This window comes from Odontesthes bonariensis, chromosome 3 (genome assembly GCF_027942865.1).
Source record: "Odontesthes bonariensis isolate fOdoBon6 chromosome 3, fOdoBon6.hap1, whole genome shotgun sequence".
NCBI classification, from domain to species: domain Eukaryota; kingdom Metazoa; phylum Chordata; class Actinopteri; order Atheriniformes; family Atherinopsidae; genus Odontesthes; species Odontesthes bonariensis.
Window position 1 is genome coordinate 42,796,962 of NC_134508.1, and position 17,838 is coordinate 42,814,799.

Here is a 17,838-nt window from a genome sequence, read left to right on the forward strand (position 1 = left end):
TATCAGGCATGTTAGCCCTCAGGCTTTACCATCAGTGTATCTTCAGCTACTAGATTCGGTTCATGGCTCCGTTGAAGATGGAGATGAGCTATTGGCCAAGTTTATGGGGATGCTGCAGAACAACGAGGAAAAGCCTTCTGACTATCTTAACCGCTTGCAAGTTGCCCTGAGTGCTGTGGTCAGACGAGGTGGTATCGCAGAGAGTGAAAGAAACCGCTATCTCTTGAAGCAGTTCTGTCGAGGCTGCTGGAATGATGGATTGATCCCTGATCTCCAACTTGAGCGAAAAAACAAATGTACTGCCCTCCTTTGCTGAACTGGTGTTACTCATCAGAACAGAGGAAGATAAACAGACAAGTAAACATAATCGTATGAAAAAACACCTTGGACTACACAAGTCAAGCCCTGCTGCCCCAAAGCTGAGAGCTACAGCTCAACAGATAGCTGCAAGCAGTTGTGCTACACCTGAGACAGAGGTTACTGAAGTCTTGAAAAAACAGCTTAACGAGATACAAGCTCAGGTTGCTGTGCTGCAGACCACAACTCCGCGTAAAACTAAAGCCTGCTATCCTGATACAACTGAAATCGACACATTGAAAAGACAGATTGCTGACATTCAAGCACAAGTAACTGATATGAGGAAAGCAACTCATGAAGTTAAAAGCGACCACCTAGAGGCAAAAGAGATTAAAACATTGAAACATCAGCTTGCCCTTCTTCAAGCACAGGTGACTCCACATCACGCTCAGAGTCATCAGATACCATCGTCTGCTTTCTCAAAAGATTTCTCCATGAAAGCTCAACACCAGTCTCCCAACAAGAGAGCAAGCGGACAGTCTGGTTCAGAGCCAACGGCAAATATTAGGCCGCGTCCATGGTATTGTTTCCGCTGTGGCGAAGACGCTCACCTTGCCGTCAACTGTAGGAGTGAACCAAATCCCCTTCTGGTTGAGGGAAAGAGACAGCTGCTTAGAGAGAAACAACGGTAATGGGATCAGCAGAATGACAGCACTGGCGTCCAGCAGTTACACTGCTAGAAGCCCCTGTTGCAGGGCAAACTGGGACTAAAAGACTGACAGAATGCCCTAGAAAAACAAAGAGGGTGGCCAGCAAGTGTGGTAATGCGAACACCGTTTCCACCATACTGCCACCGAAGCTGGTTGGTACAAAATGTACTGCTCAAATCTCTATTGAAGGTAACAAAGTTAATTGCCTGCTAGATACAGGATCTCAGGTGACTACTATCCCACTGTCATTTTTCTAGACACACCTGTCCCATCATTCCCTGAAACCCATTGATGATCTTTTGGATGTAGAGCTGCAAATAGAAGGAGCCAATGGAGAGGCTGTGCCTTATCTTGGTTATGTAGAATTCAACCTGATGTTCCCAGAGGAGTTCTTGGGTGAAGAGACTGAGGTCCCTACGTTAGTGTTGGTTGTCCCTGATTTGAACAGTATGCTCCAAATCCTCATTGGCACCAATTCACTAGATGCTCTCTATTCCAACTATGTTGAAGGACATGATTGTCGCCCTCAGTCATCTCTTCCTGGCTAGAGTGTGGTTTTGAAAATCCTTGAAGTACGACAAAGACAGACAAGTACTGGAAATCTTGGGTTGATAAAGGCATGTAGCAACGCTCCTGAAGTGGTGCCAGCAGGCAGTACAATTGTTGTGGAAGGGCAGGTGCACATGGGGGGTGCTCACCAGGAAAAGTGGGCTGTTGTAGAACCTGCATCTGTGTCGTCCCTTCCTGGCGGATTGCTGGTTGCAAGCTCCCTGTGCACCTTACCTGCCAAGCGCTCCTGCTCAATGTCAATCCTGCTGAGGAATGAAACTCAACACGACATCACAATTCCTCCAAGGACAGTGTTGGCTGAGATTCACGCTGTTCAACAAGTGATGGGGAAGGAACCTTCTGCTGATACGACCACTCCTGAAATCAAAAGAATGGAATTTGACTTTGGGGATTCCCCTTTACCAGAGGGGTGGAAAGAGCGAATCACAAGACTGCTCAACAACACACCTGAGGTATTTTCCCAGCATGACATGGATTTTGGTCACACCAGTAAAGTGAAACACCATATCAAGTTGAGTGACAACACTCCTTTCAAACACCGAGCCAGACCCATCCATCCACATGATGTAGATGCGGTAACGAAACACCTCCAAGAGCTCCTAGATTCTGGTGTCATACGTGAGTCAGAGTCCCCCTTTTCATCTCCCATAGTCGTCGTGCGAAAGAAAGATGGTTCTGTGTGGTTGTGCATTGACTTCAGGAGACTCAATTTACAGACCATAAAAGATGCATACGCTCTACCAAACTTGGAGGAAGTGTTCTCCCTCTTGACCGGTTCTAAATGGTTCTCAGTCCTTGATTTAAAATCAGGCTATTACCAGGTTGAAATGGAAGAGGCTGACAAACAGAAGACTGCGTTCGTGTGCCCACTTGGCTTCTGGGAGTTTAACAGGATGCCACAAGGGGTTACAAATGCACCAAGTACGTTCCAATGGTTGATGGAGAGATGTATGGGAGATCTCCACCGCAGGGAGGCGCTGGTCTTCATCGATGATCTCATAATCTTCTCTGACACCTTGGAGCAACATGAGTCAAGGTTAATGCAAGTCCTCAACCGGCCGAAAGAGTTTGGATTAAAACTGTCATCAGAAAAATGTAAGTTTTTCCAAACCTCTGTCAAATGTCTTGGTCACATCGTCTCCCAGCATGGGGTTGAGACAGATCCAAAAAAGATTGAAGCCTTAAAGACCTGGCCAGTACCCAAGAATCTCAAAGAACTACGCACTTTCCTTGGCTTTTCTGGGTACTACAGACGGTTTGTGAGGGACTATTCAAAGATCACCAAACCTCTAAATTACCTCACAGCAGGGTACCCACCCCTCAGGAAACACAATCAAGGAAGAGAAAAACCTTCCCTCTACTTTCATCCAAAGGAATCCTTTGGGGAAAGGTGGACTCCAGAATGTCAAGGAGCTTTTGAGGAGATTATTGACAAGCTCACCACAGCATCTATCTTAGGGTTCGCAAACCCCAAGCTTCCGTATGTCCTTCACACTGACGCAAGCACAACAGGGCTGGACGGACAGATGAGGGCTATCGCCTTTGCAAGCAGAGGATTGACAAAGAGTGAGGCGAAATACCCTGCTCACAAATTGGAGTTTCTCGCTTTAAAGTGGGCTGTCACTGCTAAGTTTAGTGACTATTTGTATGGCACTGAATTCACTGTAGTCACAGACAGCAACCCCTTAACTTACATCTTAACGTCTGCGAAGTTGGATGCCACAAGTTACAGGTGGTTGTCAGCTCTATCGACATACAACTTCAAGCTCCAGTATAGAGCAGGAACTCAGAATCAAGACGCAGACGGACTTTCTCGTCGACCACATGGGGAGCTCCAGAATGATGCTGTGTCAAGGAAAGAGTGTGAAAGGATTAAGCAATTCACTTTGCATTACCTGAAGGATCAGGAGACTCCAGATGTTGTTCTTCCAGATGCAGTGAGGGCCATCTGTGAGAAGCATGATGTTGAGTGGTCTCATAAAAGCCCCACATGTCCAAATCCATCAGTCACACTTGTCGAGTCTCTCGCCATCCATGCTGATGTTCTGCCCAGTGGTTTCCAGCAGGAAGATGATCATGGACTTCCTGTTATCGGTCACTGGACTGAAGAGGAGATGAGAGCAAAGCAAAGAGATGACCCGGATCTTAGAGTGGTCATTGAGCACAAGGAGTCTGGGGACATGCCCTCTCCTTCCCTAAGACAAGAGCTTCCAGATCTTGTTTTGTGGCTCCGAGAGTGGAAGCGCCTAGAGTTAAGAGATGAAGTGTTATACAGAGCACGACAAGAACATGGACGAGTCACACACCAGCTTGTGCTACCAATTGGACTTAGAGCCACAGCATTGAGAAATCTACATTATGACCTGGGTCACCTAGGCATAGAACGAACTCTCGACCTCATGAGGTCACGATTCTATTGGCCTAGAATGTCCTCATATGTAGAGCAGAGGATCAAGATGTGTGAGCGTTGTGTGCGCCGGAAGACTCCAACAGAGAGAGCAGCTCCCTTGTGTAACATCAAGACTAGCAGACCCTTGGAGCTGGTCTGCATGGATTTTCTATCGGTGGAGCCTGATCGGAGCAACACAAAAGATATATTAGTGCTGACCAGGGTTGGGGAGTAACGGATTACATGTAACGGCGTTACGGTAAAAGAATACAAAATAAAAGTAACTGTAATCCGTTACAGTACAAGCAAAAACGATGTACTCAGATTACAGTTACATTCAGTGAGAATGGGGGTTACTTAACAGGATTACAATTTGTGCGAGGTTGCAGTGACAGAAGTACAGAGCGGCAGGGTCGGACTGGGGGAAAAAAAAAATCGGCCCTGGCAATTTTCCCCGGGACCAGCCCCCCCTCAGTATTAATTAGTATCTCCAATCTAATTAAATAAAAATTAAAAAAACGAGCACAGACCGCTCATACAGTCATTGGCATGTACCCATAGAAAAAATACACACTCACACACACATCACACAACCTGACTATCGACTGCTAACAACCATGATCAGTAACCTACACAAACCCAGACACATAATGGCTCGGCGGCCAGCAATCGGATAAACCAATGAAGTGAATCAATCCTGTGAAAGAATGAAAACAAGTGAATGAAACCTGCACTCACCCATTATGAAGTTAACTCTGCCAGCCCCATAATCTTGCCCCTGCTCAGCCAACTCCTTGACGTTGGGTATGGTTGGTAACGTTACTGCGGCTAGCATTAGCAACTAGGCTGCTAGGCTTGCTAAATCGGTAAGCATTAAGCATCAAGGCTACTGAAGAAAGCTAGTCTTTTTAGCTACGTTATATTATCATCTTTCTTCTCGGCTATAAGTTAACCTTTGTTTACGGCCACTGGCCTAACCTAACGCGCTAGCTGTCAAATCACCTGGAAGTTTTCACCGGAAGTACTGGCGCACACACACAAGCAAGGGTGTGCAAAGAAAAATAAAATGTGATGTAAAAATCTTACTTTGCTTATTTATTACTAAAGTAGAGCACTTCATTGTCATTGCACATGTATTAATGAAATGCAGTTTGGCATCTTATCAAGTGTAACGCGTGCAGATTGTATAGCATGCAGTATTTAGAGATAAAATGCAGTTATTTACAGCTAGTGTAAGGAAAGATGGTTAATAGATATGTGCAGAATAGATCAATTACCTAGGGAAATGCATGTATGTGCAGAGAATGTATAATGTAGTTATGGCAGTACAATGAAAAGAAAAATATCATGGTATAAATAAATGTGATAAATACAGATGGAATCATGCAGATAATATACAGATTATCCTATACCATAAATAGGTAAAAGTAATCCAAAAGTAATCCAAAAGTAATTAGTTACATTACTTTTTTTAAGTAATCCAAAAAGTTACACTACAATTACATTTTAAACAAGGTAACTTGTAACTGTAACGGATTACATTTTTAAAGTAACTTACCCAACACTGGTGCTGACAAATCATTTCACTAAGTACGCAGTCGCGATTCCAACTCGAAACCAGAAGGCGCAGACTGTGGCTAAGTGCTTATGGGAGAACTTTCTGGTGCACTATGGATTTCCGGAGAAATTTCTGAGTGACCAAGGTCCAGATTTTGAATCTCGCACCATAAAAGAACTGTGCGCCATCGCTGGCATTCAGAAGGTCAGGACTACTCCTTACCACCCCAGGGGAAATCCAGTAGAGAGGTTCAATCGGACCCTCCTCCAGATGTTGGGCACTCTGGAAAACAAGGACAAGTCTCATTGGAGAGAGTTCGTCAAGCCTCTAGTGCATGCATATAATTGCACACGGAGTGATGTGACAGGATTCAGTCCCTACGAACTAATGTTTGGCAGACAACCGCGGCTGCCAGTTGATTTGGCGTTTGGTCTACCTGCAAGCAGTCAGCCCAAGTCACACTCCCAGTATGTGCATGACTTAAAGGGTCGCCTAGAGGAAAGCTACCGAGTCACCATAGAGAATGCCTCAAAGACAGCGGAGCGTAACAAACAACGTTTTGACAAAAGAGTTGTTGAGTCCACTCTTGAAGCAGGAGATCGTGTCCTCGTGAGGAATGTTCGGATAAGAGGGAAACACAAGTTGGCCGATAAATGGGAATCAGACGTTCACACTGTGGTCAAACGTGCTGGTGATCTACCGGTATATATTGTCAAACCAGAGGGAAAAGATGGGCCACTTCGAACATTACACCGTGACCTTTTGCTTCCATGTGGTTTCTTACCTGTGGCTGAGACCGAGCAACAAACCTAGAACAAGGAGGCAGTCAAGAATGGAAGTCACAGATGAGTCTGAGGTGGCAGATGATAATTCAGAGTCAGAAGACACTGACTACTATTACTACCCACCTGGTGAGACATTGAACCCTGACTTTATTGAAACAAGACTTTTGACCCGGTCAGAGACAGTACCTACAAAGGAGAGACATCCTGGGGAGATAAAACGACCAACCCTGTCTTCAGTTGATATGCTTCCTGTTCCTGTTGGCCTGGAGGAGAAGACAAAGACTTCGATCATAGACAGAGAGAAGAAATGTGCACCTGAAAGAGAGACAGGGCAGTGGGTACCTGTGGAGATCATTCCACCCAAATCAGAGAGACCTCTAGCTCTTAAAGATATGACCTCAAATGACCCAAGCTCTGATAGATCAAATTGTTTTGGAAGGGTAGGAAATTCAGTGGTTGCAGATACAGAGGTTGAGGTTATTCCAGAGCACAGAGAGGCAGATCTTCCCAAAGTGAGAAGAGTTCTGTTTGGGAGTTCTCAGGACGCTATCCAAGATCTTTCAATGCAAGAGGATGAGACCTTACCTGTTCAGCTGAGTATGTCAGAGTCTCTCTCAGAACCGAACATTATGAGTGAAAGCCTTCCTGTTTTTTCAGACCTGTCATTCAGTGACAGCAGCAGAAATGAAGGATGCTTTGTCAGTGAACCTTGTAAGGAAGTGTCAGCGGAAAGGACCAATGAGGGACCAGCAGCTGAAACATTGGGAAGAAGAAATACCTCTCCAGTCATCATGGGAGAGAATGAATGTTACACTGTCCCCAGACGTTCTCAGAGGCATAGAGAACAACCTGAACGACTACAGTATAGTCAACTGGGAAATCCCTTACTGTCTATAGTCCAGTCACTCTTCCAAGGCCTCAATCTTGCTTTTGCAGACGCACTCCAGAACCCCAGCTATGCAGACACTCCCCAAGTAACTCCTAGGCCAGTTCACAGTCATGTGGGTGTAATGGGACATACACACCTTTAAGAGGGGAGGGTGTAACCCAGGTTACCATCATCAGTTTATTGGTGAAATAAATAAATATGATTTACGATTAAAATCTTAAATATGTCAATAAATAGTAAAATCAATAAATGCACATATGGTTATTTAGATCTGGAAAAATAGTATAAGTGTGTGTGGTAAATGCACCTTTCTCAAAGTGTACAAGATCCAGGTGACATGAGGAGTTCACATGATGTAATGTAGCGAATCAGGCGCCGTCAAAGTGTATGTGTCGTCGTGTTTTTTTTCTCTCTCTCAATCAGACCGATGTTAAGGCAGCTGCATGCTACCATTTCGCTGGATATGCACTTCTTTTTTTGAGCAAAAGAGAGTTATTTAGTCGGTTTTGTCATTGTTTTCACCGGTGTGGAGAGCGAGACCTTCCTTTTTTTGCTGTGGGATTATTAGAGGACAGCGTATGCTGCAAAGAGGACGAGAGAGAGCTGTAACCTGGACTGATGAGAGCCGTTTGACCTGCATTGTGCTGGAGATTGTGTGTGTAATGATTGAGCCTGTGGCCGGGTCTTTTTGCTGTATGATTTCCTGGGTTCAAGATCTGCATGGAAAATTCTTCTGCTGAGACTCTTCCTATTCTGTAAGGTGGATGAGAGCTCAGTGGTTGTGGCGAGCCATCCAAATTAGAAAAACAGAACTGTGGCTTTGTCAGTGAATTCATTTGTGAATTGTTTGAAATCTCAGGTGTTTATTGACACTCATTTAATTTTGTATTCTTTATTCATTCATTTATTTATTTTCTTTCATTTTGTTTCCTAAAACCAATACAAAATACCACGTAACTACTTACCTGTCAGTTGTGTCAATTCTTTACTCTTACACTCAATGAAAATTGCTAATACCCCCTTCTCCTATAGCGAAACTAGACTTCTGATTTACTGGTCTGCACGAATATTAACCTTGATGAAACCATATCTGTATCACCCAACCTTTACTATGCAGTAAGAGCTGAGGCAGGTTACAATAGCATGCAGGTGAGTCCATTCTAAAAAACTGTATGAAATTAAACTGTCAGCAAATGCTTTTTTAAAAAAAAGTGGTTTGACACTCTACTCTAAGAGAATGCTCGCTAAATACTTTCCTGTATGTCTAAACAATGTTCTAAGTTTGCAATGCCCCCAGTTAAACAAGTTTGGAAGTACATTTTCTCTGCCGGCTTTGCAGGAACAGTGTTTTAATGCTGGTTTTACACCTAAAGGGTTGTGTTTAAAGGGTTTTATAAACATGCTCAAGTTGTTTATGAAATGGAAAATGTGGCTTATTGTTCTAGCAGTTTAGAAATAATTCTTTCAATGTGTCCACACAAGCTTGGTAGCTTCTAGGAGTAAAGGATGGGAATTACTGCCTCAGTGCTGTTATTTATCTAGTTCATAACAGGACCTGTTGGATTCCTCTGGAAAGCAGAAAAGCAATGAAAGTGGCATTAAATGTTACTTGGTCCAATCTAGTAAAAAGCTGCCACAAATTTCTATGTAATTCACATTTACATTAAGTTGCCATCAGATTAATGGAAAGAATTGCATTTCATAAAAGTCGCTTTAGTCTCTTCTCTCAATTACCAAAGAGACATTTGAGAGTAAATTACAACAATGATTTTCTAAATTCTAATGTTATCAAACCTGATCTCAAATTTTTCAGATGCAAAATGACAAGATCAAATGTAATAGAGAAGAAGCTCAGTTTCAGTCCTATTTAAGTCTAGAAAGCCAGTTTAATAAATGTGCAACACTTTCTGGCTCCAAGAACCTCCATAGTGAAAGCAGGTATTTTACATTTCTATCTGAACGTGAGCATACGCATTGTCTGCATATCTTCATTTCCAGGTGAATGGGCAGGTGTTTAACACAAAGCCATGTATTTTAATCTCACCATGAGCAGGTATTTTATGCCCGATGTGCTTTTTTTCTGCCAACTAAAAGACCTCAAAAATACAAGCCAGACGCTTTGTTTAGTGCCCCGTAGATCTAGAAAAAAATCTAATTCAGTAAACTGTCCAGATTTGTCACTTGTCAAGCTCACCCCGTCTCTTCTGTACAGTTTCAACCTCTGAGCTCCGCCCTAATTTTCTTGCTTGCATTTAGCCTACTAATACGATGAGGTCACCTTCACATGGAAATGTTCTGTTGCATATTACATCTACCCCCAGCCTCAGAGAATGTGAGAGCCCAGTGGATAAATTATAATTGAGGGTAATGTTCTGGCAGGAGTTAGCAAAAAAAAAACCTGTTTTACCAACTAGGGCCAGTTCTGTGCTTGACTTGTAAAGAAATTGTGTCTCAAAGTGTAAACAGTTCCAGTTCTCCATGGCCAAACTTCATAAAATTGCCATTTAGTGCCATTTAGCACTGGCTAACGCTAACAGCTTAGGTAAGGAAGTTGATGTATAGAAACACAACATTATTATTGTGCCATTACTTTGTTAAATGAATGCTTCCTGGTTGAACAGTTGCATTTTACTGGGTCAAACTTGCCTTCTCCCCAGCCTCACTCAGAAGTGTCCCTGCCTGGTAGGGAGAGGCTATCGGTCTCCAGAGAGACACACACCCCTAAGAGTAAGGCGCAGTGAGAGGCTACTCCCACTCCCCACCCCTAAAACAGCTTCGTCAGAGGAGTGTTCTTTCAGCTATGAGAAGACAACTGTTGGTCTTGAGCCATAGGAAATTCTGACAAAGGCATATCTCATACATTTTAATGAGACCTCAGGATTATGCCAACTTGTTGAAAAAAATAGTTGAATATGTCTCTTATAACCAAGTAGCTTTGGTTAGAAGTAAAACTACAAAAGAAAAGTGAAAAAAAAACATAGTGAAAAAACAGCAGCCATAGGACTTATCAGAGGCTGAAATAGTGACACAAGAGAACAGTTTCTGGCTGGAATCAAACACAAGGCCGTTCAACCAAAAAGCAAATGTGTTAAGCCCATCCATCATTCCAGTATACCAAGTTCTTGGCCTCATTTTATTTGTTGACATAGCTTTTAATCCCAAATATTTGTGCATGTGTCTCAAATGTTTAAGAAAATAACGAATTTAAATGTTAAAAGGTACATCAGGCATATAGACAAAGTACGTGTGAATGAAAGAAGATACCATAAAACACCATTGTACAGAACGTCGTTTTTGCACGTATTGTTAGTTTCCAGAAATGTTAAATGGCAGCTTTTTTTCTTGATGAGTGTTTTTAAAACCCCAATTAGCTGGAGATAAAACCCCTAAAGTACTCTTAAATGCCTAAGTAGAAAAATTATAAGAATGGACAGCCACCACACCTTGGCTCTTTAACTGTATGAACACAATATGGTGTTGCTGACTTTTTGTTGACATCAAAATGCAAGAAACGGGGTTTGAACAGAAGAAAACACAAAACCTATTTCACACTGCAAGCTTTTCATTTCTCCCTGTGCTAAATTAGAGCTCTGTTAAGCAGTATAGCCTAAACAGCACAAAGTTTTTGTTTTTGAATCCACACTCTGTGGGGAGCTTGTACCTGGTGCACAGGAGTGTCCATCTTGCTGCAGGATGTAGCCCTGGTGGCAGCCACAGTGGTAGGAACCCCAAATGTTGGTGCATGTGTGCTGGCACAGCTGGCCCTGGTAGAGCTGACACTCATCCACATCCTCCTGCTCCTCCACCGAATTGGCAGTGTCATCTGTAGCACTGATGAAGAAGGCCTCCTTGGGGAACTTGGTGTCTGAGACTGCAAGCAGGAGTTTGGGAAAGAAGGTGGAGGGGGGGGGAGTTGAAGTGGCAGGATGGTGGGCAGAGGTGGGTAGAGTTACATTTACTTGAGTATGTCTTTGAAAAAAAAATTACTTCAAGGAGTAGTTTTAAATCTCTATACTTTTTACTTTTACTTGAGTAGATGTGTGCAGCAGAAACTGTCCTCTTACTCCGCTACATTAGGCTACAATGAGCTGGTTACTTTTCTTCTTACCTCTTTGGTATTCTACGCCTCATTATTTTTATCCCCCCGCGTACGCCTCATTTTAATGTTTTATTCTGACAGAGAGAGAGACTTCCGCCAAAGGCTCTACCACCTGACTGTGTTCCACCAATCAGACGCAGCCGTGCAGTCTGGTCACGTGACCATACTCAATCTCAGCGGCGGGACGGGTTAGCTTTAAAGTTTACAGTCGTAGCAAACAAAAAAGAAATAGATGAAAAATGTCAGAATCAACAGTTGGAAATGAAGACACAGACGAGGCCTCATACTGAAAGCATGTTTACATTACAAAGAGTGAGAAACAGCAGCTACATTATGTGTTTTCTGTGTAAACCAAAACAAACGCACATTTCAGCATTCAGAAACTCAACATCTAACTTGAGAAAACATGGAGCGGTAAGCTTCCTAAATTCATTTTTTTCCCCCATGGATAGGTGAATGTTTGATTTTTAGGTTACATATGGGTTACATATGTTTTAAACATTTCCTAAGTCTCTTATTTTTTATGGAAGTTCTTGAATTTACCTGGATTATCTTAATGTAAGCTATTTTGTAATTAATTAATTCATTTTAATTTATTTTATCAATTGGATGAACTCTAATTTGCCTAAAGATGATTATTTAGTATTTTTGTCTGTCTGATTGAATGCTTGTGTTAACAAATAAATCAGACGTTACTCAACATTTACTCAGTACTTGAGTAGTTTTTTCACCAACCACTTTTTTACTCTTACTCAAGTAATTATTTGGATGACTACTTTTTACTTTTACTTGAGTCATATTATTCTGAAGTAACAGTACTTTAACTTGAGTACAATTTTTGGCTAGTCTACCCACCTCTGATGGTGGGTAATCTTACTCAAAACTAATTCATGACTGTTGTGAGGCTTAAAACTTAATGGATTGGGCACTACACAATAAAGTCCCCAGGAATAGTGTTTGTGTGTCTGCTCATCATTATGTTTTTACAATAAATGTAATCAAGAAACACTCCCCAAAGTTCTCGGTTAAGTGAAGTTACAAATATAAATTCTTCATATATACTTTGAAATATATTTTTATATTTTATATTCTGCAGCCTTGAGTTTGGAATGCATTCTTTGATTATATACAGTCTATGGTCTGTCCTAAAACCACATTTGTAGTACTAGACATCTGAAAAGAACCAAGCAATTCTGAGAAGTTCTTATAACAAATATAGCAATCTCCTCTTATTTTGTGTCCGCATCACAGAAGCCAAAGCTGAACAGTTGTTCACAGAACTATTTTTACAGGGTCTTCTTCTAACTATTGCTTTAAAGTGAGAGGAACAGGGCTCTAAATTAACTTTTTTGATCACCAGCCAATGTGGCTAGTAAGTTTCTGAAGATTCCAGCCAATCAGAATTTCCACTAGCCACATATTTTTCCGTGCAAAAAAGACAGATGAGAGCCACTGAATTAATTTCATAAATTTATTAACTAAAGCTTTAAATTAATTTTACAGTGAAATTGGGAATGTATATCCAATTAAAATATTACAATAATTAAACTTATGTACAGTCAAGCCCGAAATTATTCATACCCCTGGCAAATTTTGACTTAAATGTACTTTTATTCAACCAGCAATTTTATTTTTGACCGGAAACGACACAGGCATCTCCCAGGAGATAATACAAAGATGTACAAGAGGCATCATTGTGGAAAAAAATATTCCTCAGCTTTTATTCACATTTAAACAAAAAGTGGCATGTCCAAAATTATTCATACCCTTCTCAATAATTAATAGAAAAGCCTTTATTGGCTATTACAGCAATCAAACGCTTCCTGTAATTGCTGACCAGCTTTTTGCATGTCTCCACTGGTATTTTTGCCCATTCATCTTTAGCGATGAGCTCCAACTCTTTGAGGTTGGAGGGTCTCCTTGCCATCACTCTGATCTTCAGCTCCCTCCACAGATTCTCAATCGGATTCAAGTCAGGACTCTGGCTGGGCCACTGCAAAACGTTAATGTTTTTGTCTGCTAACCATTTCTTCACCACTTTTGCTGTGTGTTTTGGGTCGTTATCGTGCTGAAATGTCCACTGGTTCCCAAGGCCAAGTTTCTCTGCAGACTGCCTGATGTTGTTGTTGAGAATCTTGATGTATTGCTCTTTTTTCATGATGCCATTTACTGTGATCAGGTTCCCTGGTCCATTGGCTGAAAAACACCCCCAAAACATTAGGTTCCCACCACCATGTTTGACGGTGGGGATGGTGTTCTTAGGGTTGAAGGCTTCTCCTTTTTTAGGCCAAATGAAGGACACATCATTGTGGCCAAACAATTCAATTTTTGTTTCATCTGACCATAAAACAGAACACCAGAAGTCTTCTTCTTTGTCCAGATGAGCATTTGCAAAGGTCAAGCGGGCTTTTGTGTGCCTTTTCTGGAGAAGTGGCGTCCTCCTTGGTCTGCGTCCGTGGAACCCAGCAGTGTGCAGTGTCCGTTGGACTGTCTGCCTTGAGATGTTGCCACCAGCAGAGCCAAGATTCACCAGGATGGCCTTGGTGGTGATCCTTGGATTTTTCTTCACCTCTCTCACTATCCTCCTGGCCAGCACAGGTGTCACTTTTGGCTTCCGACCACATCTTCTGAGATTTTCCACAGTGCGGAACTTCTTGTATTTTTTAATAATACTTTGCACTGTAGCCACTGGAAGTTGAAAACATTTTGATATGACCTTATAGCCCTTTCCTGACTTGTGAGCGGCCACAATGCACAGCCGCAGGTCCTTAGTGAGCTCCTTTGTCTTAGCCATGACTGTCCACAAGCCAACTGCAGAGAGCTGCTGTTTTTCACCTGTTGAGTTGATTAAATAGTTGTTCCCAATGAATCAGGGTAATTAGGATGCTTTAAAACAGCTTGGACTATTTGGAATGGTATAGAACTTTGGATTTTCCCATAGACTGTGACAGTTTGCAAAGGGTATGAATAATTTTGGATATTCCACTTTATGTTCAAATGTGAATAAAAGCGGAAGAATATTTTTTTCCACAATGATGCCTCTTGTACATCATCGTATTATCTCCTGGGAGATGCCTGTGTCATTTCCGGTCAAAAATAAAATTGCTGGTTGAATAAAAGTACATTTTAGTCAAAATTTGCAAGGGGTATGAATAATTGACTGTACATACAAAACTTATTCTAACATTTCATTACTCCTCAACCCTCACATACTATTCAGGGTCACATTTTTTGTACATAAAAAAATAAAGAAATAACTTTAAAACTGATTCATGTGAACCCTGAATCTACAAAAATGGAAATATTTAACAACTTTCTAACCATGTTTTAGTGCAGATAATGCACAAAAGTAAACACAAAACTATGTGCAGAGACTAATTATGGAATTATGGATACTGTGAACATCGTCCGAGCTCTCTGAACTGTCTTCGGATCCATCTAAATCAGTTCCATTTTTCCCTTTTCTCACAAAGTGTGGCCGGCGTGTGCACAAACTGTCACCATGCCAGATTCAATATATTCAAAATATCCTCCTCCTCCCCTCCTTTGGCAGGCATATCTTTTCTCTTCACGACCGGCTGTCCCAACCATCGCCACATTTTGTTAGTGTTTGCGTCTGTATTTGTACCAATAACACGCTGTCAAATAATGCTCCCCCTTCTCAATGCATTCATTCACAATGATGGAGCAGAGTCACCTAAATAAAGACAGAAGTGTCCCAAATACAAAAATCAAATGGTGAATGACACCCCATTTGTGCATGTTAAGCTAACTACTTGTTAATACGATAAGTGTTTTATTACTTTGCATGTCTTCCAAAAGAGAAAATAATCAGACGCAGGGTAGCAAAACATTATGGGCGTGAAAACGAAACTTAGAAAATCGGCTCGGCGCATGCACAAAGTAGCAATTCTCGACAAATAGGAGAAATCGACTGAACACCCTGAACAGCCCTGTCTCACCTGAAATTGGGAATTGGGAATGACTGTCCACATGTTTATGAGGTAATTGTTTTACAATAAGAATTGTGAGATAACAATAATTTGGTTGATAGGTGTTTTGTGTTGGGTAGTGTGACGTCACATAATGGGGACGGTTGACTGTTGTTTGTGCTTACGCACCAAACAGCAGTTCAGAGTACCGACCCTCTTTGGAGTCCCTGGAGGAGGCACTGGAGAGTGCTCCTGCAGGAGACTCCCTCGTTCTGCTGGGGGACTTCAATGCTCATGTGGGCAATGACAGTGACACCTGGAAGGGGGTGATTGGGAGGAACGGCCCCCCCGATCTGAATCAGAGTGGTGTTCTGTTGTTGGACCTCTGTGCAGGCATAAGGGTGTCCATATGTGCAGTTGGCACCAGGACACCCTAGGCCATAGTTCGATGATCGACTTTGTGGTTGTATCGTCGGATATACGGCCGTATGTGCTGGACACTCGGGTGAAGAGAGGGGTGGAGCTGTCAACTGATCACCACCTGGTGGTGAGTTGGCTCCGCTGGTGGGGGAGGAACCCGATCAGACTTGGCAGGCCCAAACGTATTGTGAGGGTCTGCTGGGAACGTCTGGTGGAATCCCCTGTCAGAAGGAGCTTTAACTCCCACCTCGGGCAGAGCTTCAATCATGTCCCGGGGAAGGTGGGGGATATTGAGTCCGAATGGGCCATGTTCCGTGCCTCCATTGTTGAGGCGGCTGACCAGAGCTGTGGCCAAAAGGTGGTCAGTGCCTGTCGTGGCGGCAACCCCCGAACCCCAGTGGTGAGGGAAGTCGTCAAGCTGAAAGAGTCCTATCGGGCCTTTTTGGCCAGTGGGACTCTGGAAGCAGCTGATGGATATCGTCGGACCAAGCAGAGCGCAGCTTTGGCGGTTGCTGAGGCAAAAACTCAGACTTGGGAGGAGTTCGGTGATGCCATGGAGAATGACTTCCGGACGGCCTCGAAGAGATTCTGGTCCACCATCCGGCAGCTCGGGGGGGGAGCAGAGTCTGGGAGCTTGGATGTGGGGCCTCCCATTTCTGGGGCTGAGGTTGCCGAGGTGGTCAAAAAACTCCTCGGTGGCAAGGCCCCACGGGTGGATGAGGTCCGCCCGGAGTCCCTCAAGGCGCTGGATGTTGTAGGACTGTCTTGGTTGACACGCCTCTGCAACATCGCATGGACATCAGGGACAGTGCCTCTGGACTGGCAGATCGGGGTGGTGGTCTCCCTCTTTAAAAAGGGGGACCGGAGGGTGTGTTCCAACTATAGGGGGATCACACTCCTCAACCTCCCTGGTAAGGTCTATTTGGGGGTAATGGAGAGGAGGATCCATCGAATAGTCGAACCTCGGATTAAGGAAGTGCAGTGTGGTTTTCGTCCTGGCTGTGGAACAGTGGACCAGCTCTATACCCTCGGCAGGATCCTGGAGGGTTCATGGGAGTTTGCCCAACCAGTCTATATGTGTTTTGTGGAATTGGAGAAGGCTTTCGATCGTGTCCCTCGGGGAGTCCTGTGGGGGGTGCTCCGGGAGTATAGAGTGCCGGACAACTTGATAGGGGCTGCTCGGTCTCTGTATGACCGAGTTTGATCTGCATCGCCGGCAGTAAGTCAGTCGTGTTTCTGGTGAGGGTTGGACACCATCAGGGCTGCCCTTTGCCACTGATTCTGTTCATAATTTTTATGGACAGAATTTCTAGGTGCAGTCAGGGTCTTGAGGGGGTTCGTTTTGGCAACCTCAGAATCGGGTCTCTGCTTTTTGCGGACGATGCGGTTCTGTTGGCGTCGTCAGGCCATGACCTTCAGCTCTCACTGGAGCGGTTTGCAGCCGAGTGTGAAGCGGCTGGGATGAGAATCAGCACCTCCAAATCTGAGACCATGGTCCTCAGCCGGAAAAGGGTGGAATGCTCTCTCCGGGTCGGGAATGAGATCCTTCCTCAAGTGGAGGAGTTCAAGTATCTCGGGGTCTTGTTCACAAGTGAAGGACAAATGGAGCGGGATGTTGACAGACAGAATGGTGCGGCGTCCGCAGTGATGCGGGCTCTGCACCGGCCTGTCGTGGTGAAAAAGGAGCTGAGCCAGAAGGCCAAGCTCTCGATTTACCGGTCAATCTAAGTTCCTACCCTCACCTATGGTCACGAGCTATGGTTACTAGGGATGGAAATTGATAAGATTTTTACGATTCCAAATCCATTTTCGATTCTGCTTAACGATTCGGTTCTTTATCGGTTCCCTTATCGATTCTCATTTGGAGAAAAAGGACGACAAACCGGTCGATTAGCATCAACTTTGTTTAGTTTAGAAGTAACACGAGTCATGACCTTACAAACCCAACAACGGTGAGGTCCACATTGGTCTATCATGGCCTGGGTAATTGAACTCTTCCCTGCTCTGGTGAAAGGAGAAGCTGGAGGTAGAGGTGAACTGGGGGTAGTACCACCAGCCTCTGGCTCTGAGCCAGTCAGGCTCTGTCTCTCATGATTTCATCTAAATGTAATGCCTGAGAAGGCATTCATTTAACCTTAACCGTTACTAACAGCAGGTTTTACAATGAGGCAAATGGCACTAACATGATA

The 17,838-nt window shown here is 43.5% G+C and overlaps 1 protein-coding gene across 1 annotated transcript in view; it reads right to left on the bottom strand.

The window, feature by feature from the left end:
• fbln2 (fibulin 2) overlaps window positions 1–17,838 on the bottom strand; it is a gene marked incomplete at its 5' end in the record, with an annotated part of 114,344 nt that overhangs the window by 37,364 nt on the left and 59,142 nt on the right. The window contains one exon of the mRNA XM_075460751.1: window positions 10,860–11,069. Within this exon, the coding sequence (XP_075316866.1) occupies window positions 10,860–11,069 (210 nt within the window). The remainder of the gene's footprint in view (window positions 1–10,859; window positions 11,070–17,838) is intronic.